The sequence below is a fragment of the Canis lupus genome, chromosome 35 (genome assembly GCF_011100685.1).
Source record: "Canis lupus familiaris isolate Mischka breed German Shepherd chromosome 35, alternate assembly UU_Cfam_GSD_1.0, whole genome shotgun sequence".
NCBI lineage: Eukaryota > Metazoa > Chordata > Mammalia > Carnivora > Canidae > Canis > Canis lupus.
In genome coordinates this window covers 27768584-27794646 of record NC_049256.1, presented here as the reverse complement: position 1 = coordinate 27794646, position 26063 = coordinate 27768584, and the positions used below count along the sequence as shown (strand labels likewise).

The 26063-nt window shown below is 54.9% G+C and overlaps 4 protein-coding genes across 10 annotated transcripts; 2 read left to right on the top strand and 2 right to left on the bottom strand.

The window, feature by feature from the left end:
* The first annotated feature begins 3689 nt into the window (after positions 1-3689).
* Positions 3690-8397, top strand: RNF39 (ring finger protein 39). Its single transcript, XM_038584469.1, has 4 exons — positions 3690-4081; positions 5497-5519; positions 5725-5816; positions 7245-8397. Exons 1-4 carry the CDS (start codon positions 3719-3721, stop codon positions 7832-7834), a joined length of 1068 nt encoding a protein of 355 aa, XP_038440397.1. The 5' UTR covers positions 3690-3718; the 3' UTR covers positions 7835-8397.
* On the bottom strand, positions 8334-11174 carry PPP1R11 (protein phosphatase 1 regulatory inhibitor subunit 11). Of its 2 annotated transcripts, XM_038584476.1 has the most exons (4): positions 10874-11174; positions 10562-10691; positions 9943-10051; positions 8334-9570 (listed from the first exon to the last, which is right to left on the bottom strand). In XM_038584476.1, exons 2-4 carry the CDS (start codon positions 10580-10582, stop codon positions 9368-9370), a joined length of 333 nt encoding a protein of 110 aa, XP_038440404.1. In that variant the 5' UTR covers positions 10583-10691; positions 10874-11174; the 3' UTR covers positions 8334-9367. The 2 variants fall into 2 exon arrangements, with proteins under 2 accessions (XP_038440404.1, XP_038440403.1); XM_038584475.1 differs by lacking the exon at positions 10562-10691 and having other exon boundaries at positions 10874-11172.
* An 876-nt stretch (positions 11175-12050) lies between these two features.
* Positions 12051-15126, bottom strand: POLR1H (RNA polymerase I subunit H). The gene is made up of 5 exons (XM_038584474.1): positions 14690-15126; positions 14505-14605; positions 14097-14206; positions 12974-13042; positions 12051-12403 (listed from the first exon to the last, which is right to left on the bottom strand). Exons 1-4 carry the CDS (start codon positions 15078-15080, stop codon positions 13018-13020), a joined length of 627 nt encoding a protein of 208 aa, XP_038440402.1. The 5' UTR covers positions 15081-15126; the 3' UTR covers positions 12051-12403; positions 12974-13017.
* LOC119867732 (putative uncharacterized protein ZNRD1-AS1) lies at positions 15086-18824 on the top strand. 6 transcript variants are annotated; one of them, XR_005384458.1, is made up of 3 exons: positions 15086-15286; positions 17471-17546; positions 18036-18824. XR_005384458.1 is itself a non-coding variant. In XM_038584471.1 (3 exons), the coding sequence occupies exons 1-3, from the start codon at positions 16030-16032 to the stop codon at positions 18777-18779; spliced, it is 900 nt and encodes a 299-aa protein (XP_038440399.1). In that variant the 5' UTR covers positions 15538-16029; the 3' UTR covers positions 18780-18824. The 6 variants fall into 6 exon arrangements, 4 of the variants coding, with proteins under 4 accessions (XP_038440399.1, XP_038440401.1, XP_038440398.1 ...); XR_005384459.1 differs by lacking the exon at positions 15086-15286 and adding an exon at positions 15293-16197; XM_038584471.1 differs by lacking the exon at positions 15086-15286 and adding an exon at positions 15538-16109.
* Positions 18825-26063: the final 7239 nt, after the last annotated feature.

The following is a 26063-nucleotide window of genomic DNA, read 5'->3' as shown; positions in this document are numbered from 1 at the left end:
GGCCGTGGATCTGAATTTCAGCCCCGGTGCTGCTCTCAGCCCTGACGGCTGTGACTGTGTGATGCCCCTAGAACCAGGCTCATGTCCTTGAGCGTCAGGGTGGTTTGGAGAGTCTGGCTGAATCCTCACCGTCCCCACCCGCAGCAGCTCCCAGGAAGCTGCCCACTCGAACACAGCCTGCCAGCTGTGTTAAAACCATACCATACTCAGCAGTTCTCTTGAAAAAATGAGTCCTCAGAGAACCAACCTGGATTGAAGAAACCCTTGGGAATGGGGCACAGCAGGTGGGAACGGAGAAAGAACCATGGCCTCCTTGATTCATGCTTCCTTCTGCCTGGGCTTTCTTTTCCCAATTCTGGTTTTCTCCCCAAAGAGGCTTCACAATTTTTGTTTCAGCTTTTCCATTTCTTTCCCACTCCACCCAACCTGCTCTTCACTTATATGTCTCCTCCTCCAGGGAGCCTTCCTGACATCAGGCCCACTCATCCCCCAATCTGTCAACATGACCCTCCACCCACTCTCCTGGCTCACTGCACCTCTACCTTCAGTAATGATGGTCTCAGGGTGCTGGAGGCACCTTCATGCATTATCACGCTCCCTAATTCCGTCATAGTGGATTCCATGATGTTCTCCCTCATCACACTCCCTCAAGGCAAAGTCTTCCAAGCACTGCTGTGTACTGACCTCTCCTCCTAGAAGGCTCCTGCAGATGGGTGGACTCTCAGAAAGGACAGGGATGTCACTGAAATGGAGGCAGAGACCGGTTGAGGAACAAACAAACTAGAAAGAGGCAGGAAGAGAAGGAAACAGACTGTGGATGGGCTGAGCCTCCCAGTACTCCCTGGCTTGTGTGTGGGTACTGCACATTCCACATGAGTGCACAGGAACAGGCTGGAGCAGCTGGGAAGGGTGGGCACGACTGCATGGGAGGCACTGGTGTTAGTGTGGCACAAACAGAAGGGCACGTGCAGTCACCGTCACCGGCAAGCCAAGCCAAGCCAACACACACCAACAGGCACGTCCACCCATCCAGCTCTCTGCAGATAGAATGAGGGATTAGCCTGGTTGTCAAGGATTCTGGTGAGAGGGAGAGAGTCCTAGGAAGTGAGACATCCTGGCCGCATTCACCTGCGAAGGCTGTTCCCCGTGCTATGTATCCTAGAACTGCTAGGTGTGAGCTCACCGGAACCACACCTCATGGGCAGAGCAAAGCCTCAGCATCTGCTGACAGAAGGCATGTGACAATGGGACCATGAGCTCTTGAGCCCCTAAATGCCACCTGCCCTACCACATGAACACCCCCAGCACAACCTGACCTCAGCCATGGAAGCAGATCTGCTGGTAGGGGTAAGACTATGGCCAGCATCTAGAAGGTCTCTGCAGAGTCTGTCAGAAGTCCCTCTCACTTCACCCACGTGGTGACAGCCAATTCCACGACTGCATGTATGTTTGCCGAGACCTGCCATGTGCCAGGCACCATTCCAAGTTCAGGGACCGCAACCTGAAGGCCAGCCTTCTGCTCCAGTAAAACTGCCTTTTGTTGGAGAGAAGCAGCTCAAAACACAGCTAGATCATTTCAGGTGGTGACACTGCCAGGAGGACAGTAACTCTGGGTGAGGAGACAGTCAGTGCCCTTGTGGAGAACTCCTCAGACATGGTGCTGAGTGATATCCTCTCCTGAGTATGTTCTGTTTTGTTTTAGATTTTATTTATTTATTCATGAGAGACAGACAGAGGGAGAGAGAGAGAGAGGCAGAAGGAGAAGCAGGCTCCATGCAGGGAGCCTGATGTGGGACTCGATTCTGGGACTCCAGGATCACACCCTGGGCCAAAGGCAGGTACTAAACCGCTGAGCCATCCAGGGATCCCCAAGTATGTTCTGTTTGGGTTGAGCCTCGAATGACAGATGGACACAGTCATGTCGGGTCTGGAGAGGATAGGTGACTGTGCCAGCCATCCCAGGAGACCCAGACTTGAGGTTTCAAATGAAACAAGAGACTGAAGCCATCCACAGGAAAGGAACTCCAGAGAATGGACAGGAAGGCCAGGAGAGGCACAGATGTCCAGAGACAGTGGCAACGGGAGGAGGGAGAAAGAAGTAGTGCAGATAGTCCCACAGGATCAGGGATGGGCAAATGGGGAAGCACGTGTGGTGGTTTCCTATTTGCCGCTACAGCATAGGTGATCTGCAACCTGTATAGGAAGTTGCAACCCCAGCACTCACCACCTAGCACCTCCGTGGTTCCGGAGTTCAACGTGGGTACCACTGGGCAACAATCCTGAGGCTCCTCCAGGAACCCAGCACCTCCTCTTCCCTCTGCCCTGCCCCTCCCACAGTCCTAAGTCCCACAGCAGGCTCAGGATGCATCCTGCCTCTCCTGTGCCTGCTGGTCTCCTGTTCTAGGGATGCTTCTGTTGATACTGGACCCATCTGGATTGTCCTAAACAATCTCTGTCTTTTAAACTCAACTGATTAGCAACCTGAATCCCATCTGCCAGCTTAGTAACCCACTCCCAGGTTGCAGGAATGAATTGTGGACATCTTTGGGGGACCATTACTGTATGGATGGCAGCGTGAAAGCCTGTCTTATGTACTGGGTTTTCGTCACGTTTGCGGGCTCCTGCTTGGTGAGCATAAGCTGGGAAGCTGGTCCCAGGATAATACGCACACACATGTGTGTTTGTGTAGATTTATCAGGGTGTCCAGTTTGAGTGTCAAGGACGTGCAGGTAGTGGGGATGAGGAGAGAAAGAAAGCAGAAGGGAGTTCCAGGACCTGAAATGAGACGGGTAGGGTAGAGTCCCAGCAAGGGCTCAGATCAGATCTGGGATGGGCTCCACTGCTGCTTATTCCCTTGCTGTGTGAGCTTGGCAGTGCCAGCTCTCCGCACTGCCGTTCACCAAGAGATTTGCAAAGAGATAACCCTTGGGAACAGGCAGAAGAAGGAAAGAGAGTAGAGATGAGAACATACGGCAGGAAAAACTGAGAGAAAGGACTAGAAAGAGTGACATGGGAAGACAGTAATAGGAGAGGCTCTGGGAGCCAGCCAGAGGTGCCCCCACTGGGCCAGGCAGGAGTACACCTGCTCCGCCCCTTGCCCACAGCCTCAGAGAGCGAGCTCCTCAGCCCTTAATAGGTAAGGCAGGGCGATGGACAGGAGTGTCACCCCGACAACAGCAGACAGGAGCCAGGAGCCTCCAGATATAGGTGTGCCAGCAGCTGGGGATGACTCACGCCCTGGCCATGCAGGCACACATACCACAAGCGGCTAGGGCACCCTGCCCACCGGCCCAGGGCAGGCCCAGGGGAGGACAGGGGGCTGCCCTCCGCACACCAGGCCTAGTGCCCCAGGAGCTTCCCCTCCCTACTACCCCTCGGTTCCAGGCCCCAGAAGTCCTCTCCCTCCTCCACCCCATTCCCCACCCGCCGCCCTCCTTCAAACCTCAGCAGGGAAGCCAGAGAAGCAGGTGAGGGGTTGCGCAAGACCTGATGTTTACCTGCCTCAGGGACCTCCTCCCCCTATAAAGCCCGATGCGGCCGGGAGGGCGGTGGACAGCGAGCTGCTGGGAGACACAGGCTTTCTCGGGAGGGCGCCGGAGGGCGTCAGGCAGTGAATGCGCCGGGCGCAGCGAGGGCCGTCCAGCCGGCGAGCAGCAGGCGAGGGCCGCCCAGGGCGCGGGAGGCCGCGGAAGGCCGGACGCCCGGGCGCGCGTTCCCCATGGAGGCGCCCGAGCTGGGCCCGGGGCTGGTGGAGCGTCTGGAGCAGCTGGCGACGTGCCCGCTGTGCGGGGGTCCCTTCGAGGACCCGGTGCTGTTGGCGTGCGAGCACAGCTTCTGCCGCGCGTGCCTGGCCCGCCGCTGGGGCGCCCCGCCCGCCGCCGGGGTCCCCGCGCCACCCCCCGCCTGCCCCTGCTGCGGCCAGCCGTGTCCCCGCCGCAGCCTGAGGTCCAACGTGCGGCTGGCGGTGGAGGTGCGCATCAGCCGGGGGCTGCGCGAGAAGCTGGCGGAGCCCGGGGCGCGCGCGGGGAGGCGCCGAGGGGGCCGCATCCCCACGATGGGCTGCCTGGACCCGAGCGGAGAGGTGAGGCGGGGTCCCGGTGGGTGACCTGCCGCCGCGGGGGTTAGGCGCGGGGGCTCCCGGCGGCGGGGCTCTTCTGGAAGTTTAGGCAAGGAACGGATCAGAGGAATGCAAAGGACGGGGGAGAGGGGGTGGCGAGGCAGGATGGGGGGGTGGCGGGCGGCTGGCCACAGGTCCCGGGGGAGGCGCCGGGAAGGGTCGAGCGGGGGAAGGAGGTGCCACTGACCCCGAGGTCAGGGGGCGGCACCTAAGCCCCTGCGCTGACCGTGGGAACGCCAGGGCTCGCGGGAGATGCGGGGGACGCGCGGGGAATGGACACCCGGAGGGAGCCCAGGTGGCCGCGGCCAGGAGGAGGACGGCCTAGAATCAGACCTAGGCTCGGCGGGGGGTGTGGGGGGGTGCATATGGAATAGAGGGAAAGCAGATCCACACCCTACCCTCCTTCCCCCGTAGCGTCCAGGGGTCCCTCCGGTCACTGGCCTCAGCCGCTCTGGGCCCTACTTGTTACTGGATCTCCGGCTCCCCCTCTCAGGGCCCGGGAGACCCACACACCCTGCGCCCCCGCACTCCTCACTTCCTGCATCTCTGCACCTCTCCACTCCCCTTGGCCCCCCTTGCCACACCCCTCTCCGCCCCAACTCCCCGCCACCCACCAGCTACCCACCAGCGCCAGTCCCTTGCCAGACCCGCAGGCGTCCTGGATTTCTCACTGGCTTCTTCCCAGCAGCCTAGCCAGTCTCCAGTCTTGCTTCCACACTTTGAAGTCTACACAGACCTAATTAGTCCAGGTGTAATTGGCATCATTAGGCAAATTCTCTTTCCTCTCCTCCCTTCACCACTGCAGGTGTGCTCCAGTCATACCTGAGAGACAGTGATGGGAAGGGGGGCCTGATATTTATTTGGAGGGGGGCGGGCAGCATCCATTCTTGTTCCCATGGCACCCCAGGACACATCCAGGTCCAACTCCTTGGCCAGTGTAGACAGACACAAAGCAAAGGGCCCAATAAACGCCACTGGGCTTTTATGGCAAGAAGGGAAGCAGCTTTGTTATAAGGCTTTTATACCAACTCTTAGCCCTGGGGCTCCAGGTGTTTGGTCTAGGGTGAGGGACAATCTCAGGAAGGTATATAAAGATAGAATGAGGCTGGGGGAGGCAGCAGGGAAAGGTGAGAACTCCGGAAGGTAAGAGGGCAGAAACAAGTCCTGGAGAAGGCTGGGGAAGGAGAACCCTGGGAAATGGGCTGGAAACAAAGGCAGTGGACAATGATGGAGAGGAAGGAGGCACAGGGGGACAAAGAGGCCAGAGATGCCAGGGATCTTAGCCACTGAGAACCAGCTCCCCAAGGAAAGGGAAGAGGGGAGAGCCCCCCAGCACCATGCTCAGGGCTCACATCCATGTTTTCTTCTGCCCATCCCAGGATGTAAGGAAGACGTGGAGGAGGTGAGTTCCATTTTACTGTCCCTTCCTTTCCACTACCAGTGACTGCATCCATCCCCTCCCCATGGGCTCACATCTCTGCCCACATTCACATCCACGGACAGGTCTTCTGGATGGGAACTCACCCCTTCCTGCTCCAGAGATGTGGGTGGGCATCAGGGCGGACGGTGTCTCCTGATTTCCTGAACCTTCTCCCTCATCTGTCCAGATTTGATGTCCCAACACCCAAGTCATCTAACTCAGATGATGACCTCCCCGAAGACTATCCAGTGGTCAAAAACATGCTCCACAGACTGGCAGGTAAGGAGGGCAGGCGGGGCCCAGCTGAGTGAGAGTCTAGTTCAGGTGTGCTCTCTCTTCTCCCTCTAACACATTCAGGACTTCTTTCATGTCCGTGTTGGCGTCCTAGGGCAGCCCTCAGAGCACCACCTGCTGAGGGCTGCAACAGCAGATGATCCCAGTCCCACAGTTCTGGACATAGACGATGGAAACACAGGTGTTGGCGGGATTGGATCGTTAGGGCTGTGGGGGCAAATCTGATGGGGCCTGTCTGCTGGCGTCTGGGAGCTGCAGATGCTCCAGGGCCTATGGGGTGCCTTCTCCCTGTGTCGTCTTCATGTTGCTTCCCCTCCATGCTCATTTGTCTCGGGGTCCAAACCTCCTCTTTTTGTAAAGACACAAGTCCTATCAGACTAGGGCCTGCCCTAACGGCCTCACTTTAACTGAATGAGCTCTGTAAAGCCTCTTTCCAGCTGAGTTCACATTCTGAGGCCCTGGGAGACTGCTGCATATCTGTTTGAGGGGAACACCTCTAACAGTGTCCACCACGGCCCGCAACTCTTACAAACAGCCGTAGAGGTCAGCTGCTTCTGCATCTCTCTGCTTCTAGGGCTCTGGGCCTTCCCTGCAGCTCCTGAGGAGTTGCCCAACCCCCACCCCCATCCCCATGACTGCAGCTGCCCTGTCCCTTCTTTAAACTGCCTGGAGGGGTGCCTGGTTGGCTCAGCAGGTGGAGCCTGTGACTCTCCATCTCACAGTTGTGAGTTCCAGACCCACCTTGGGTGCAAAGATGACCTAGAAATAAAATCTTAAAAGAAACAAAACTGCCAAAGATGCTCCACCCTCTCCGTCACCCACCATCCCATCCAAACCCAGACTGTTTCTAGCAACCCAATAGAAAAACCTCTCCTCAAGAGCAAACCATACATACATGGCTCTGAATACTCCTGGTCCCTTTAGCTATCACCACCTGCCCTTTCTTCCTCCCCCACTGTAACAAGAAGCTAGTGCACTCATACCTCCCCATGGGGCTGGGGGTCTCCTCTCCATCCTTCTTCAGAACCATCTTCCCATCCTGCTGAGCCAGCTCCCCACCCCCACCCCCAGATGCACCCAGTAAGGGTACAGTCTACTCCTCCGGTTAGGTGGACGGCTTCACTCTTCTCCCAGCCCACACACAGGCAACCTCTCCTTGGCTCTCACACTGTGCCCCCTGCCCACCAACGAGGTCCTTCTCCCAGTCCAGGTCCACTGGAGTGGCTGATCAGTGCTGGCTGAGCGCTACTGGGCCCTGCCCTCCACCTGTCTTCCCCTACTCTGGCCCTCCACGCCTCTGGAGCTGTCGTGGGGCATCCCTGAGGCCCTCTGCTGCACATTATCGGGCTCATCCTGCCAGGAACCCCTTCGGCCAGCCCCTCAAGCTGTTCTCTCCCGCCTCTCTTCGTGCAGCAGATTTGACCCTGGACCCGGGCACTGCACACCGCCGCCTACTTGTCTCCGCCGACCGACGCAGCGTCCAACTAGCACCCCCGGGGACCCCCACGCCCCCGGATGGTCCTGCGCGCTTTGATCAGCTCCCGGCCGTGCTGGGCGCACAGGGCTTTGGGGCTGGCCGGCACTGCTGGGAGGTGGAGACCGCGGATGCCGCCTGCGGCCCAGACTCCTCTGGGGAGGACGAAGCGGACGAGGATAAAGCCAAGGGCCGCTACGCCGTGGGCGCGGCCGGGGAGTCAGTGCGCCGCAAGGGCCGCGTGGGGCTGTGCCCCGCGGGGGCCGTGTGGGCTGTGGAGGGCCGCGGCGGCCGCCTGTGGGCCCTCACCGCCCCTGACCCCACCCCACTGGGTGGTGCAGGGCCCGTGCCACGGCGCATCCGCGTAGACCTTGACTGGGAGCGGGGCCGCGTAGCCTTCTATGACGGCCACTCCCTAGACCTACTCTTCGCCTTCCAGGGGCCGGGCCCCCTGGGGGAGCGCGTTTTCCCGCTGCTCTGCACCCGCCACGCCCACGCCACACTCCGCATTGTGCCAGCCGAAGGCTGAGTCCACACCACCACCACCACCACCACCACCACCACCACCACCGGGAGGCTTCCTCCTGCGCCAGGGAGCCCCCCTTCCTCCCGGGAGCACATCCACCTGTCCCCTCCCTCCTTCCCACCTGATCCCTACCCAGCACCCCAGCCCTGGCCACCAGGTAGACAGGATGGGTACCCGCAGCAGTTTACTCCCGGCCCCCACCTTGCCTCCTCTCCAGATGGGCCTGGTCCTCCTCCACAGTTATAGGGCTCCGGCTTCTGGCCTGGCTTGTGTCCTCTAGGAGGGGATAGGCCAGCCCTACTCCATGGTGACTGCTTCCTATGCTCATAGTCTTTTCCACTTTGGGACCTTGTTAGGGCTCCCCCTGCACATGCTCATAGTAAGGAACAAATGGTGCTACCTCTCCTTTCCTCCACCTGGAATGGCCCAGACCCCCAAACTCATCCTTGTATATAGCTTCACATCTTTCCACATATGTATAAATGGGCCCATATTAAACACGTTTTGTGATGTTGGGTTATTTATTTTGTGCATCTGTGGCAATAAATGAGATCTCAGTGGTGGTATGGATTTGACTCATCTCTGCAACTGTGCATGGCACAGAGGCCTAGAAAATGTCAAGATCCCAGTAAGGAGTGGGAAGGGCAGAGAGCTGGACATCTGGGCTTTGGAAGGCAGGAGGATGAGGGTACTGTCTGGGACATGCCCCTTCTCTGTGCTCCCTGCATTTTCTTTCCTCTCTCAGGGACCCAGGGCCCTGGGACTGTGTAGGATTGGTCTCTGATGCCAGAAGACGGAGGAGATTGTTGGCTCTAAGTGACCAGTCTTCAAGTGTTGGCAATCCTTTATCTTATGAGAAGGGTGAGAAGAGGCCATACCTGTTTCCTTTTACATCTCCCATTAAAGATGAGAAAGCACAGACCTCTCTCCCTCAGCTCCTCTGGAGGGCATGAGGGAGGAGGACAGGAGAGGGGAAGGGTCGGGAGCTTGCCGGGAGCCCTCAGGTCTCCTGGGAGACCTTGGATCCCACAGGTAAGGACGAGGACTTCGGGTGATATAAATATGTAACTGGAAGAACTCTGAGCCAGGATTAACAGGCATAGCTGGGGAACACTGCCCCCAATCTGACAGGGACCCTGGCAGTGAAAGCCGGGGCAGCTGAAAACCCCATTTCAGCGTTTGGGACTCCAGGAAAGAATGCAAGGGGCCACACACGATAATTGGATCCTAGGACAGGTAGTTTGGCAGTGAGAACGAAGGGGAGAGACGAGGACCGTGACGCCTGAATCCCTGGAGAGCAGAGGATGAATACTGGAAGGAGAAACGAGGGCTGGGGGAACCCAAAAGTCTGGGCTCTGGAATAGCAGCAAGTTAGAATTCCAGGATCTCTGTGGACCCTCCTATCTTCCCTCCGTCAGGCAGAGGAGCAGGGAGAAGGGCTGGAGAGGGATCAAACCATGTGGGTTTAGTCCCCAGGTAGCCACATGAATACAGTCAGGGCCAGACAAACACAGGAGTGGTGGGGGAGAGAGGAATTTAGTGCTGCATTGGCCCTGGAGGGGGCTGGGAGGGGTCAGGAGGCTGCGGAGGGCTGGTGGGGCTTGGTCCTGGGGTTGTACGACGCTGTCCTTTGCGGTGGCCCCGAACACAGTGTGTATGACCACAGCCTTCCTCTTCCTCCTCATCACTCTCAGTGGAGCTCTCGCCAAAGGCCCGAGGTTTCTCGTAAATACAGCAACCTGGATTCGGAGGGAGGAGGCCAGGAAAGGAGCACCAGTTAACATATAATCAGTTGTACTCCTATTGGGTGTCAGCACTGGCTCCTTCTCCTTCCAGGGTCCAGCTTCTCTAGCCCCGCTGCCCCTGGGGCTCAGGCACACAAACCTGCCAATCCCAGGCACTTCCATGTCTCCCCTATAACCTTAATCCATGTCCCCGAAGCCAGAGAACCACCCAGGCTGTGACAAGGCTGTTAGCAGCTGGGGGCCTCAGGGTGGTCAGGTGTGAGAAGGAAGGCCAAGAGGGGTGGGGGCACAGAGGAGGCACCTGGGCTCCCCCACCCAGAGCTGGGTGGTGGGGTGGGGATGGGCAGCAGGGCAGTGAGCACTCACATTTGGATGAGCGGCGCCCCATGTGCTCATTGTCCACAGTGTCACTCGTCCATTCTACCTTCTTCTCTGGCTTCCGTTTCCGCAGTTTGATGGTCAGGCTCCGGTTCTCCTGGAAGGTGGGGAAAGACAGACATAGCCATCTGGTCCCCTCTGGCCGTCCCTTCCTCATCCCTCCCTGGGGGGTCATGTCTCCCAGCACCCCCCACCCCAGTCCATCAGGCCCCACCCAGGGTGGCAGAGGGGCCCGGCGCAGGTGGGGTAGCGCACAAGTGTGTGACCTCCGGGTCCCTGGGGAATTCTGCCGCTTCATATTCTGTGTCCATCCCAGCTTCGTGGACAGAGAAAACACAACTAACCTAGGAGGGTCCCCGCACATCTTCCAGGGAAAGCTCAACCCTCTCCGTCTCTCCATCCTCCTCCCCACATCGGCCTCGGTGTGACTAATGCTCGAGGAGGATTTTCTCAGCGCCCAGGACCTAACCTTCACCTGCGGCTCACTGTGAGGATCCCCGGACCCTCCCGGGCTTGCGCCCGCACCCGTGCACCCAGCCCCCGCCCCGGTCCTGCCAGGGCCCTCAACAAGGCGTGCAGCCCAGCGCACTCCGGTCCCGAGCTGCACCTCTTCGGACTCCCACATCATGCCCTGGTGTCCTCGAGGGGCGCTCACGGGCGGCCGTCCGTCAGGTGCTTCCCGACCCAGGGGGCGCCCCGGGGTCCCCCGCCCCGACTCTGAGCCTGTGGTGCGCCTTCTGCAACGGAACCACCGCTGGGCCCTGCCCCCGGGGTCCCCCTAGGCTCCCGCGCCAGCTCCGAGTCCCCAGCACGCCCCCCCCCCCCGCCCGCCCCCTCCGCAGCCCTGACCCCGCCCCGCCCCCGCCCCCGGCCCGTCCCCGTCCCCGCCGCGGGCGCCACCGTCCCCCGCCTTTCTCACGGGCTCAGTTGTCACGGTAACGGTGGTCTCCGTGACGGTCTCACTCAGCCCGGCTCCTGCCTCGGCCATGGCTGAGGCTGCGGAGAGGGCAGAGGGCGGCGGGGCAGGAAGCGGCCTTCCCGGTGTCTCCGAGCTCTAAGACGACCGGACCGGGATCGGGATCGGGATCGGATTCGGAGGAGCAGCCAGGACCCTCCAGCGCCTCGGCCCCTCCTCCTCGGCCTCCGCTTCCCCCCGGGGTAACCTGCCCAGCTCCACTTCCGGCTCGCCGCTTCCGGGTGTGACGCACTCCGCCGTCGCCGTCCCTTCCTGGCGCCGAAGGTCTCCGGACGCATGCGCCGCCGGACTAGTTCTCCCGTCACGTGACGGTGAGCAGGTGCCGCAGCCCGCAGAGAAGGCGACGCTGCGGGGAGCGGACGTTGCGCAGGCGCGGCCCGAGACCCGGCGGGAGCGCGGTCCCCGAGGGCCGCGGGGGCGGGGCGCAGGTCCCTGGCTGGGCGCAGGGTATGGGATGCGGTTACCCAGGTGCGTGGTGCGGGCGCCGGGACCCCCGCCGCGCGGCGCCTGGTCCCGGACTGGAGCACCGGCCCCGGAGCTCCAGCAGGTGCAAGCGCCAGGTCAGGGCTGGGCTCCCTTAGGCGCCGCCGGGAATCCCCCTCCCCCTCCTCGGCCTCCCGCAGTCCTCTGGGGGCCTCGTGGGTGTAGGAATAACGTGCGGGCTCTGAGATGCTGACGTGAGCGAGGCTGCGGGGCGTGGCGGTGAAATCCGCTACCGAGTGGCCCGCAAGAGCTACCGACAGCAGAGGCCGAGCTGCGGTCCACGGAGCACCTGCCTTTTTGTCGGGCAGAGATGGCCAAAGGGGCCTGGTTGGCAGGTGCGGGTGAGGCCAGGTGCGTGCTGCAGGCATGAGGTTCTGCAGGGAAAGCTTGGGGAGCCTGCACCAGCCGCGGCGGGAGGGGTGAGGGCCGCCGCCGGCGGTGGCATCCGGCAGCAACCGGGGAGGAGACTCTGGACGATGCCTGTTAACAGAAGTGGTCAGGGAAGTCCGCCCTGCCCGTCCCATCAGTTCCCACTACGTCGCCCGGGGCTCAGACACCTCAGGGAAAGTCTCAGAGCTCAGAACACACAAAGGACCGGGCAGTGTGCAAGCCAAGGAATGCAAAAATTGACTCCAAACTAAGTTTGAATGTTTATTGTGGCCGGACTACAAAATTTCGTTCAATGTGATAAAAAGCAAGATACAACTTGTATTCGTAGTAAAGCCCATTTAAAAAAAAAAAAAAAAGTATCTCTCTGAAGTAGGATTCCTTGTCATTTTTTACTCTACCTTTCCATATATGAATTTATCACAATGAATATACATTTATGTCAACAGCAATAAAAAAATACAATTTTCAAAATGTCCAATGTGTTCAGCATATACTGGTAAACCTTAGTATCAGACTTCTCCTTGTTCCAGCTCACACGTCAGACACATCTGGTTACGTTATCTGCTTATCTCCCAGCATCTGGGCTCCTGCTTTGTTTCCCTAAACTCAGGAACCAAATACATTTAGTCATGGAATACTTGTAATTACTTAAAAAAAAAAAAAAGATTTATTTATTTATGTGAGAGACAGAAATAGAGGCAGAGACATAGGCAGAAGCAGGCTCCCTATAGGGAGCTGGATGTAGGACTCAATCCCAAGACCCGGGAGATCATACCCTGAGGTGAAGGCAGATACTCATCCACTGAGACACCCAGGTGCCCATAATTACTTTTTATATTAGTCTCATTCCTGCCTCCATTTTTTGTCTTTGGTAGTTTCCTTTTTCCCTTTTCCTTCTCATACACTAATTTATACTATATTTTTTGTAGCTGATATACTTACTGAAAGAATATATTCTCTGTAAATCCATTTAAATTCCTTTTGGAACAAGACATTATAAATAACAGGTATGTCTGGCTTATATAGAAAAACGTAACCTTGATAAAGAAACTCAACTACAGTAGGTGTACTGTAGGGACAATGGTAATGCCCACATGATAATCTCTGTCTATGGGAGCAAAGCACTGCAACCAGGATAGACAAAGCATCTAAGAACCCAATATCCCTCACCTTTCAAGGAAGAGGGAGAACTGATAAGGTGCCCAGAAAGAAAATCAAGAGTCTTCCTTCTCCTGGAACCTATGGAGAAAGAAAGGACTCATTATATTTAGGCACAGAGGTTTTAGCAGTATAAGACAAACATTCACGTGAAAAATTAAGGAGGGAGTTTTATTTATGACATTGTAGATGACTAGCTCCCCGAAACAATCCTTCAAATTCAAGACAACTAAAAATCCTGGACTAAAAACCTAAAGGACAATGAGATAAAATCTCACACAGATCAAAATGGTTAAAAGTAATAAGTCAGGAAACAACAAATGTTGGCAAGGATGTGGAGAAGTGGGGAACCTTCTTGCACTGTTGCTGGGAATGCAAACTGGTGCAGCCACTCTGGAAAACAGTGTGGAGGTTCCTCAAGAAGTTAAAAATAGAGCTACCCTATGACCGGGCTGGATGAATCTGCACAACCTGCGACTGTTATCTTGGGGTTGAGTTCAAGCCCCACAGTGGATAGAGATTATTTAAAAACAAAATCTTAAAAAAAAAAAAAATTTATTTACTCATGAGAGACACAGAGAGAGAGAGAGAGAGAGAGAGGCACAGACACAGGCAGAGGGAGAAGCAGGCTCCATGAAGGGAGCCTGATGCGGGACTCGATCCCAGGACTCCAGGATCATCATGCTGTGGGCCGAAGGCAGGTGCTAAACCACTGAACCACCCAGGGATCCTGAAAGCTAGGTCTTGATAAGCGTGGTGAAAGTACAGAACACCGAAGACAAGGAGTTCTCAAATGGTTCAGGTCTCTCTGGTTCCTGAAATCACAGGTGATTCTCATAAAAGCAAGAGCACTGGAACAAGCAGCAGGATTCAACACGCAGACCACCCAGAAATACCTGCCTTCTCTCTGTTCTCACTCCTTTAAACAGCTTAAAAGCTTCGCTTCACTGGCTATAAAAAAAACTAACAAAAATGTTCTTTTTCAAAAATAAAAAAAAAACACAAATGTCCCTGTTACCTGAAAAGAGGACAGGACCAAAGGAAATAACCGGTTCTTGGGTACAAGAGGGAAGTCACAGGACATGTGTGGTTAAGGGCCAGAGGGAGAGGGCAGAGGGCCAGGGAGGGGGCACACCTGCAGCTGGTGCAGGTGTAGAAGACGGTCTGCCCCTCGTCAGCTGAGCGCATCTGTCTGGTGTGGTAGGCCATTCCCTCGTGACCACATCGGGAGCAGCGCCTGTCAACCTGGCAACCAAAGGGGGGGGGGGGTCAGGGAAAGCCAGGATGACCCCTGCTTCCTACAGGAATCTCGTTGCATGCTCTCCCCAGCACCCCTGCTCCAAAGACCTCTGTTTCCCCAGACCTCAGCACTCAACCCTGCAGCCCTTCCCGCTCTCCCTGTGGATCAGTGTTGGCATCACTCACTCACCACGGGTCGCTGGAGGTCGGGCTCCTCCTGCACACCCGTTACCCCAGACTCAGCACTCAACCCTGCATGTCTCCCCGCCTTCCTTGTGGGTCAGTGCTGGGGTCACTCACTCACCACGGGTCCCTGGAGCTCTGGCTCCTCCTGCACCGGCGCGGGCACCGCCGTCCCCACCTGGTTGAACACGATGCGGGTCCTCACCACCTTCCCCTCGAAGTCTGCGGAGCGGTAAGCGCTGGCTGCGGGCACCCCCGGACCCTCCGCCGCCCCCCGCAACCCGGCCGCTCCCGCCCCCTCCTCACCCCGCACGGGGACGCCGAAGCCACAGCGCACACAGGTGACCGCGTCCTGGGCCCCGGGCAGGGGCAGGACGGAGCCGCAGTCCGGACAGAAGTCCAGGTCCGACTGGAATCTGGAGCCGGAGGGCGCGGGGTCCATGGCGCAGAGGGTGCGACGGTGGGCAGCTCCGGTTCCGTCCAGGGACCCCGGCGGCCGCGAACCGAGCCCTCCTCCCTGGACGCGCGAGGCTCCGCGGGAGGACCGGCCGGCGTAGTGCGGTCCTCCAGGGCAGGTGAGAGCACCCGCCGAGCGGAGCGGGCTAGAGCATCCGCCGCGCAGACGCCCATTGGTCGTGACGTCACAATCCCTCGCCCAGACCGCAGTCCGCCGCGCCGGCGCCCTTGGGTGTAACATCACAATCCGGCGCCCAGACTGCTGTCCGCCTCGCCGGCTTCTGTGGGGTTGTGACGTCACAATACGTCGCCCCGACTGCTGTGCGCGGCGCTGGCGCCTTTGGCCGTGACGTCACAATCCGGCGCCCGGCGCCCCGAGAGCCCCAGAGCGGGGGTCGAGCGCCGTGGGAGACGGACGGAGGTGCCGACGCCGGGATAGGAGCTCGGGTAATGGCCGCTGCGCCTCCGGACACTCCATCAGGAAGAAGCGCAGTCCGGGGATACGTATTTTCTGGGACCCAACCTCGGGAGCGTTGCTTGTGGAGATGTTGCTGAGCTTCCCGAACGCCGCCGCGCCGCCCCGGAGCCAGTGGGCCCAGCTCCGCCCCGCCGGCCTGACGTGCCCAGGACATGCTCTAGGAGCGGGCGGGCCAGGGAGATGAGGGCGAGGGCCGGGGGCGGGGCGGGGCGGGGCGGGCGGCCCAGGCCCGGGGCTGACTTGGGGGCCGTCCCCCTCCGCCGCGCCCAGCGGGTCACCGGGGAGTGACGAGCACGGTTGCCGTTCCCGAGCGTAAGGCTCACGGTCGCTAGGGAGCCGAGCTGCGGCCGCTCGCCAGTAACCACCGTCTGCGGGGCACGAGGAGTTTCTGAGCCGCTGCCCCCGTGGCTCCCGTCCGCCTGTCCCCGCAGGACGTCGTTCTGTCCGGCTCGAAGGGGGCGGTCTGCCGTTTAGACCGCGAACGTTAAAATTAGCCTGTTAACCTCTTTGACTCTGCTCCCGACTCCGTGACCGTGCAGTGCTGCTCCACGCAGAGTCCAGCGCGATCCCGATGGGCCGGTGTCGTGAGGCCCGGGCCTTTCCAAGTGTCTGTGGAGCTGGGGCGGCACCGTTGGAAAGGATGCTGTGACCTCAAGGGGTACGAAGGACACGGTGGAACCCGCCACGAGAGACCCACACAGGGCCTAGGACTATGGTGTCTGCACCTCCAGGAGGACTCGCTGATGTTTCAGTAAAAACGTGGACATGGCACCTCAGGAGCAAAGGAGAAAGGTGCTCGAATACCAGCGACAAGGGAACCAGAAGATGAGTTCCAGAAACTGTTGCTGAACACAAACCGTGCTGGGTTGTGTTCTGAAAAGTAATAGGACGGTTACCTTTGTTAAATATCAGAATAGGTGTCCACGGACAGATAGGAACATAGGCAGGAAGTCAGTGAGATCCAATAACTGATACCAGGCTCATTCCAGTAACAGAGACACATCGTATTTGTCAATCTAAATTATAGATTACCTCCCGTTTACAGTCTAAATTTCAGCATGAAAGTGTTACAAATGATACAGGTATCACCATGGAAACCCTGGCTGGTTTTCAAGTGACTTAGGAATAATGTTTAAAAAACGTTGTGTTCAGAAGAAGGGAAAATCACTGTTACGTAGAATAGTCCGGAAAGACTTTACAGAGACTTGGGCTTGATCTGTGGAGGAGAGACCATTGCCAATTATTGAGGACTTACACTGTCTGTCCCAGGCTCTTTAATCTAGTTTATGTTTGTTTTTTATAAGATTGAGAAGCAGACCTTTGTCTCCCACATCCATCTTATAGACCAGGAGACTGACCCATTGTTACTTACCCAGAGCCACACCTCAGAGGTGGTGTGATTAGCGTTCAGACAGCCCTGTCAGGCTTCAAAGCCCACGCTCTTGCCATAAAGAGCCTGAAGGGCACAGAGATGAAATGCCAGGCATCCCCAGGGGCTTCAACACGACCTCACGGTAAACTCACAGTACACTAGGGATGACATATGAAAGGCTGGCAGTCTTCACTTGTGTTGCCGTCAGCCTGACCCACAAGAGAAGAGGGACCACTAACCAGTGCCAAGCCAGGGGACTCAATGGGAATGGTCTCATGGATTTGGGATGAAGGATGAGTGGCAGTGTAAGGCAGGGACACAGAGTCAGGGTGACCAGATAAGAAGAGAATTTCAGAACGGAAGGCTGGAAGGCAGAGATGCTATATGTGCTGATAGAGGCAGAGAGGGTCCGGACCCAGAAACTACAGAAGGAGGATGGACTGCGAACCCTGGAGTCAGGAAACCTCTCCGAAGACAGAGCCTGGGAGGCAGAGCGGTCTGATGGAGAGGTGCTGGGGCAGCACAGTAGCAAGGAGCCGCCTATGTCTTCCCGGCCCCAGACTCGGGACTCAGACTGGTTCACGTTGAGTCCTCGGGAGATGTGCGCTTCTACTTTCTGTGAAGGGTTTACGTGCTGGTCCCAGATTCTCCACCGTGGTAGTGCGGTGCTTTCCCATGGAGGAGGCAGACTTCTTGTCAGTCAGTTTGGTTAGGTCAGTGTGTGGGAAGATGTCCTGACGCCTCCCACGCTCTAATCTACCTCTGCTCTCTTATCTTACAGTTTGGCCTGGGCTAAAGCATCACCAGACCCTAGGATTGCCGTAGACCAACAGTCCCCACTGGAGAAAAAACTCCTGGTAAATCATCTTCATGTTGTGCACTTGGGAACTGCTAGGAGAAGTAGCCTTGGGTTTAAAACCCTGTGCAGGTGACCCCTCCCTGGTGGGTATGTTTACCTATATCCATACCTGCAAAACAGTATTCTGTTCAAAATGCCCAACACTAGGTCAGCCTGGGTGGCTCAGCGGTTTAGCACCACCTTGGGCCCAGGGCGTGATCCTGGAGACCCAGGATTGAGTCCCACATCAGGCTCCCTGCATGAAGCCTGCTTCTCCCTCTGCCTGTGCCTGTGCCTCTGCCTCTCTGTGTGTGTGGTTAAATAAATAAAATTAAACAACAAAAAAAAGAAAAATGCCCAACACTACATATTTTAAAACTAGTGGTTGATTTTGGTGACCAGTAATTCAGCTCTGAGAGCTCACAGTTTCACATAGGATTGATGGGAGTAAAAATCACAGTGATTATGCCAAGAAAGCATTATAAAATTCTCTGCCCCACTTTGACAGAACCTAGGTGGTGTGCATAGCACGGCAGCACGGCAGCTGATAACCCAGAAGTACCAGGAGGAATACGAAGCACTGTGCAGGGAGCAGGCTCTGTCTCTCGACTACTGGCTTGCCAAGGCAGAGTCCTATTACAATAAGAGGATAGTGGATATGATGAAAGAACAAGACACAGGCCATGAAAAGAAATTGGAGGGAAGGATGACCCAAAACCTAGAGAAACTGAAGCGGTATTACTTGGTTCCTGACCGGGAGTTGAAGCACATAGAGAGGCACATACACCGCGTGGGGCAGGTCAGAGAGCTCAAGAACAAAGCAGGCCGGCACCTACCACGGCCTAGTGAAACAAAGTTCCCGAGGATCCTGCCAGAAGAGCGTGGTGTCCTGGGCACACAGAGGAGGAAGCAGGTAAGCGAGCGGGAGCAGATACAGATCAAAGATCACCAGCAGCGCATGCTCCAGGGAAGAGAGGTCCTGGAGCAGAGGCTCCAGGAAGGAGTCCTGAGACAAGGCCGGAGCCAGAGGCCCACACGTGACCGGTGTGCAAGAGCCGAGAAAGAAACCAAAGAGTTTGAAAGTGTTACCGTATACCCTCTCTTCCAACCATGCAGTCAGAGTCGGATTAAAGTGAACATTCTCATGGAAAAGAATAGAGAGGAAGCCATTACCATTATAAAACCACATCAAAGAAAATTCTTAACGATGCCGCCCTTTCTGCGAAGCCAAATAGGAAAAATAAAAGACTAGTAAAGTTTCAGTGCGTTTGTAATAAAATCACGTGTCTTAAGTGAACTTTTGTTTGCAGTACTCCTTCTTGTCTCTCCCAGAGTTCATGGATGTTTGTATCTGATTCTGGAGCACCAGTTCTGGATGTGAAGCTGGGCAGAGTGGGTTTTACTTACCTAGTGTTTGCTGGTGCGGAGTCTTGACGTCCAGGGTCCCCACCTGGTCAGTGATGCTGAGCAAGGGATGCTCCACCACTCCCCCTACTCCCAGCCCTGGAAGCTATCACGTGAGATCTCTGTAGGTCCGCCTATTGTCACAGCTTTATGGGGAACTACTGACCAGGCCCTCAGCATATGCTGCAACCCACAGTTTGTGTGAGCAACTGCACCTGAGAGTGTCCTGTGTGCGCCATGTGGCCAGTATGAGGTCCCTGCCCTTGGGTAGCATACATGTGGTGGCCACTCAGGTGCTATGCAAGGGTGACGCCCTACCAGGTCCCACTGAGCCGGAGGGTAGTGACCGCCTAGGTGATGTGCGGGGAGGGATGCCCCACCAGGCCCCGCTGAGCAAGAAGGGCTGTTGTCTCAGTAAGTAGTGACTGCTCAGGTTGGTTCCAGCTCCATGTGTCACTTTCTGTCGCCCATGGAAACAACATCTTTCCAACCCACACTCATAACTCAGGAAACAAATTCCTGCATTGAGTGAGAGTTGTAATCACCAAGCAGAATGAAATGTATTGGTTTCACTTTCAGTACATTGTCTCTCCAGACACCAACACGCAAGGAAGGTGGGCTTGAGAGTCGGTGAGTGGAGCATCAGGAAGGGAAATGAGACCCCTCCTCAAGCTGTGCTGGTCCTGAGGCAGGAGCCCCGCACCAGCAGCTTACTGGTCACCCGACTGCACTGGTGGCAGCATCCACTAGGCTTTTCCTCAGGGGTAAGACTATTGGCTCTCCCCCTGTGCCCTCACCCCCACCTGCTGTGCCTCCCACTCGAGGCTCACCCCATGCAGTCCCTGGCCTCCCACCTCCATGTCCTAGGGGTGGATCCCCTGCCCTGTAACCATGTGTGTTGTCAGAGCATGAGGGGCAGGAGGCCTGGAAACCCAGGTCGATGGGGTAGCGGTACCCCTTTGAGTTGACTGGGACCAAAGAGCAGCCTCATACATAACTGGAGGGGAGCCTGGCCGGCTCAGATGCTGGAGCCTGCAACTCCTGACCTCAGGATCCTGAGTTCGAGCCCCACGTTGGGTATAGAGATGACTTAAAAATAAGCCGATGTTTCCTGCAAGGATTTTCAGGCTGGACACATTGGTGAGGTCAGCAGCCCCATTTCTCCAAATCTAGCATAAACGCAACTGGTGATGGCAAGGCAGTGTCAAGCTCATGTGGCTAAGAATAAAAGTCTGAAGAAGGGCTTAGTTTGGCCCAACCTGATTCCATCATCTCCCTTGCCAACAACTAGCCTTCCATCCCCTGCATGGAGTGTGAGCAATGCTGTAACCACCCCCAGCCTTGAGATTGTGACTCACTCAATGCTTTCCTTTGCTCCTGTATTATTTTTTTCTCTTCAATGTGAAATGAACATACAAATGAAAATGTCTGTGTACAGTTGGAAGAATAGTAACTTGTATGGGTCCCGCTACCTGGCTGAGCTAAAGGCCATGTACTCACCCCTGCGAACCGTCCTGTTCCTCATCCCTCCAGGCGTCACTGTCCTGACCATGTGCGGATCATCATCTTTCTGTAGCACTTGCCATTGATGTATGCATCCCTAAGTGACATAGTTGTGCAACTGCCGATTTATGGATTTATGGACATGAAAACAGACTGCATATAACTTAATCTCCTCTACTCAATATTTTTTAATTCACCATGTTGAGCTGCAACCCATATAGATCATTTTCTTTTTTTTTTTTTTTTCCTTTGAAACACTTGATTTGCAGGTTAGCAAGCTCCATTGGGTGTCCTGCAGCCTCACTGGCCGTCCCTCCCCAGGCTCTGGGAGCTGGAGGACTGCCAGCGCACTTGCCCATCAACCTCATGGCCTCGACTTCAGCATTCTCTGTCCCCCAGTCACCCCTGGTCGGTGTGTAATTCTGGTGCAGTTCACTGCATGACAGGAATATGCCCACCCTCATTACCTGCTCTAATGGAGGTAATTTTGGTTTCCAGTTTTTGCTTTTCCATTTTTTATTCTACAAATAAATGTTTTATTCTGTAAATGTTTTTTTAAAACATGTTTCTGGTGCACAAGTGCAAGAGTTTGCCCAGGGCATCTAAGCACGGTACCTTCCTGTGACGAGCCTAGTCCTGGAGCTGCTTAGATTTTCATTGCACTGTAGTCCATACCCACAAGCCTGTAGGGTCCGTTCAAATATTTGTTGAAGGAAAGAGGACATTTGTTGCCTGCTAGAAGCAGAGCTGTGTGTCCAAGAGAACCTGCCCTAAAATACAAAAACAGCTGATAATATACTGCTTCTATCCTGTCCATGCACAAACATAGTCAAGCTCTCTTTGTTATATTTCAGTTGAGATACTAACATATCTTTATTTACTTATTTGTTCTTTTAACACCCTCCAATAAAATTCATAATTTTATTTATTCTCTTAATAGAACTTTCTCTGGTGTCTTCCAGACAAGGGCACCCCATGCCTTCTTCTCAAGGCACCTGGACACATAATAGTTTCACTGAAGTCTGGATGAAAGGGTTCCCCAAGGAGGAGGACAGGGAGCTGAAATCCTCAGAGACACTGGGTAAGGAGTTAGTAGTGCTTCTCTGTTCTCTGCTGAGTGAGAGTTCGGGTTTGTCAGCCCTGGGGCACGCTGGCATCCCCCAGTAGAGTTCAGAGCTGTGGGATTTGCTCTGGGCTCCAGCTCTGCCACAGATTGGCCCACTTGAGGAATGGTTCAGTATGTCTATGTTGAAGATAAGAGTTTCCTCACCCGGTTATCCCAGTGGGATAAGTGACCACATAATGTCATGAAGTGTCCTGGTTTTCTTTCCCTACTTTCATACGGCACTGTAAGCTCCTACCCAAACAGAAGTGCAGGGACCCCACAGTGCAAGTTGAGACCTCAGAAGAAAGATACAAATGAAAAGAGGTCAATTAGTAGACAAGGGAAAATAGCAAAGAGTAGAACTTTTCGGCAGATAACAAAGCAAGTTTTGCCAAATGCTTATAAGCTGGTTTGAAATCTCTGGGTGCAGGATATCTCGGTGGGTGAATCTGGGGTGAGCTCACGTGATAGAGACCGTGGAAGGCCTAAACATTCAGAGCCCATGTATGGATTCTTGGTGATCACACGCTCTGCTGACAGGGGTGTAATGATGAATAAGACAGGTCCTCTGCCCTGTATGAACTTACAGTCTAGTAGCAGAGATTGAGATAGACAATCATTACAGACGTACTGAAGTTGCATAAACCAAGAGAAACTTTTTTTTAAAGATGGGCAGCCCAGGTGGCTCAGTGGTTTAGCGCCGCCTTCAGCCCAGGGTGTGATCCTGGAGCCCTGAAATCAAGTCCCACGTGGGACTCCCTGCATGGAGCCTGCTTCTCCCTCTGCCTGTGTCTCTGCCTCTCTCTCTCTCTCTCTCTCTCTCTCTGTCTCTGTGTGTGTGTGTGTGTGTCATAAATAAATAAATAAATAAATAAATAAATAAATAATCTTTAAAAAATAAGGGTGAACAAGAGTGCATTTATCCTTCAAGGAGGAGGGCAAGCAGGTCAGCAAGCCAGGATAGCAAAGCTTTCTAAAATTCACCTGTTACCTCCTGTCAACTCAAATAGTAAATAAGCTGCACTTCATCTATCATAAATCCTATTTTTGGTGGCAACCTCACAGCAAAGAGTAGAATAGTTGTGTAGAGGAAGAAAATAAAACTTATTGTCGGGATTCCTGGGTGACTCAGTGGTTTAATGCCTGCCTTAGGCCCAGGGTGTGATCCTGGAGTCCCAGGATCGAGTCCTGTGTCGGGCTCCCTACATGGAGGCTGCTTCTCCCTCTGCCTGTGTCTCTGCCTCTCTCTCACTCTGTGTCTCATGAATAAATAAATAAAATCTTAAAAAAAAAAACTTATTGTCTGCCATGCATCAAGTAGAATTAATTTTTTCATTTAATCATCAACAGATCTTGATTCCAGGGTAATTAATATGTCCTGACTTAATAAAGAATGAACTATCTATAGTTTCCCATATTGACATAAAATTTTGTTGAGAGGAATAAGAAATTTAGCCAAGAGATCTGTCAACCTTTCTGGGATGTGCATCTAACATAGCCAGATATTCTTTTACATTCATACACATATTTTATAGATGTCACATTCTGTTCTGAGAGTGTGGGGGTCTGTCTCTTCATTTGCCCAAGGTCTCTCTGGTGAGCACAGTCCCTCTGTACACCTCCCACAGACCTGCTCCCCTGAGTCCCAGCTGGGCACCTTGTCTTCTCGGCACAGTAATCAACACCAGCGGAGCCAGTGGTCCCGAACCACACCAATCAAAACCCCTCCTTGTTCCAACAGGAGGAACAAAACATTTTACAACTGTACAGAAGCCCACTATGCACTCCGCTCTGGTCTGTGTGGGACGTGGGACTTGTGAGCAATGTGCTCAATCATGTGGTCATTATCCTCATAATCTAGGACCAAGGAAATCTGAGATTCCAAGTAGCTGGGCTGGAATTAAGCTTGAACCTCTAAGCACTGTCCCCCTCTCATTTTGGCAGCAAGATTTTGCTGCAACAGGAGGTATAACAGAGCAGCCTGAGGCAAGTATGAGGCTATGAGGGGAGGAAACACCAAGTCCAGGGATTTCCAAAATAGATCTGTATACCTCCTCTCCTGATCACTAGGAAGTAGCCAAGAGGAGAGGATACTGGGGAGGGGTGGCAGCGTGGGGTGACCAAGCTGGCTTACGGGAGTGTTTGGGCCAGTAGGAGGTGAGGGAAAAGACTAAAAATCCCTGTTAGTGAACTTTTGAGAAGGCTGTTCAGCCTGTGAACAGTGGTAGGAAGCACGTAAGATCCACAGTTACTTTGACTATCAGCCCGTTGTCAAGGGGCTTCTCAGTAAAAGGCACACCATTGTCCAACTGAACACGGCCTGGAAAGCCAGCAGCATAACCACCATGTTACTCTTGGAGCAGCTGATTGGACCAGAATAACAATGCTCTACCCTAAAGTTGCATCGGCAGTGGGGAGGACCACCACTAGGTTTGAGGGATGGTCAGAGGTCCGATGATGTCTGTCTGCCCGGGGCAGATGTGGGCAAGGCCCCTCGCTAGGGGGCCTCCACCCTGTAAGATAAACAGGTCAAATTGACAATAGTCTCGAGTCCAATAAGAGCCTGCGTCCTTTGTGCCCAGTCTGTCTTGCCAGGTCCAGGGTGATGGTGGATCCAGGCAGCGAAGGGAGGACTCCCTTCATCAGAGAGCAGGGTCCTCCTGGGAGTGTCCCCCGAGTGACGCAGGTGGTCAGGTCAGCAGCTGGGGTCATCTAGTTTTCCAAGTCCAGACCAAATAGCTAGGCTGTTGGGACAGAACTTATAGGAAGGGTGATAAGGGGAACGCTGGTAAGGGCCATGAAAACGGCCTTGGGTTCTGCCCAGTGGGTATGATGACAGCCTCCCTCATTGATTCTGAATAACTGGCGCTGGGCCAGACACCAGTGACCCAGGACCAGGGAACTGAGAGCCCTATGGATGTGATATTTGGGCAGGTCAGTTGCATCCTTAGATGTCACAAGCAAGGCTTATCAGATCCTTCCCATGTTGTGAGAAGCTGAATCCCAGCTAACCCACCCTCAAATGTCACTATGAAGCCAGAATGTCAGAAAGCCACCTTGGGTCAGGTGTTTCATCTTCATAGGAGCCCAGGGACAAGCGAAAGCCGCTTTTCCAACAGAGATCTCCCAGTAACCGCATCAGGAAGGTGGTGGGTCAAAGCTGCAGGGGCCGCTGAGGTCAGGCCACCTCCATTGGCAAAACCATCAGCCTGTTGGTTTGAAGCCTCAAGACTTTCCTCAGGTGAAATCTCAAACTAGCCCCGAATGTGCAAGAAAAGACAAGGCAAGAAAAGTGCCTGTGCCACTCCGCATAGGTACGAGGCAAGTTTAATGAGTAAGGAAGTTCACAGGACAGTTGTCTTGGGTGCTTGCGAGACAAGTTGGTGTCCGCATCTGCCAGCCAGAATCTTAAAAGTTTCCATAAAGGCCTTGACTGGCTTTAGTTATGTATTCAGTCCTTACTCCCTGGAGATTATGTCCTCGAAATACCTCCCACTGTGGAAATGGTGGTAGAATGTCCATCCCAGAGGCAGGGAGAGAGTGTGATTGCCGAGGTCCTGCTCTCAGTCAATGGTGGGCATGTCCTCTTGATGGCTCCTCCAGTGGCAGTTTGCCAAGCTTGGTAGGTTGCTATGATGGAGCAGAGGTCTTCCATTTTATTGCCTACGAATGAGGAAGAATTGGGGCAGTGGTTATGGACCAAGAACCAGGAAACTGACACAGGCTTTTACAATTTACAAAATACTTTTGTAAAAATGGCTTCCCTTAAATCCTCAAAGACAGCTGCCCACATGGTGCCCTGGTTGTTGCTGCACTCTAGAGCTTGGTCTCCTCAGCACTCTGGTGGTGAGCTTGAGGGTTTGCATCAAGATCTGGAGTCATGCGACCAGAAGCAGGAGGGCCTCTCCCTTTGCCCTTCTCATCAGCCCTTGGTTGTGTCGATGCCTCAGACTCCAGGGACAGGGTTGCCACCACTCTCCAGTCTCCAGCTCTTCACACCCATCAAAGCCCAACGTCTGCCTCGTGTCTTGTCACATTGGTGTCACCCCCACCCCACATTTCAGAATGCTGCTCAGCATGTCATCAGACCTGACTTGCCTCACCTGGTTTTTCCTCATCATGGTGCATATGGCGCTGCTCTTGGCCCAGGTGACAAACTTACCAAACTAGTAAGTCAGGTGGGCATCTGTTGCAAACCAAGCCCTGCCCTGAGTGCTGTTGATGACTAATACTGGGTCATCCCCACCCGCTCCCCAAACCTATGGTCCAACGCTTGTGTAAACAAGCAAATGCCCTTTCATTCCCTATCTCTTTGATGATCCTCAAGACTTGAGAGTCGAATCCAAGTGGCACACTGCAATCCAGGACCAGCTGCCTAGTTCTGTAAATAAAGTCATTTGTAAGCAGGGCTGGGATCATAGCAGGATGAGGAAGGCAGGTTCCTGCAAGTGCAAGGTCAGAGCCGGGTTCATTAGCTCTCATGGTTAATGGAAAGCACCTATGTCAGCCCATCCCCCAGCTGGC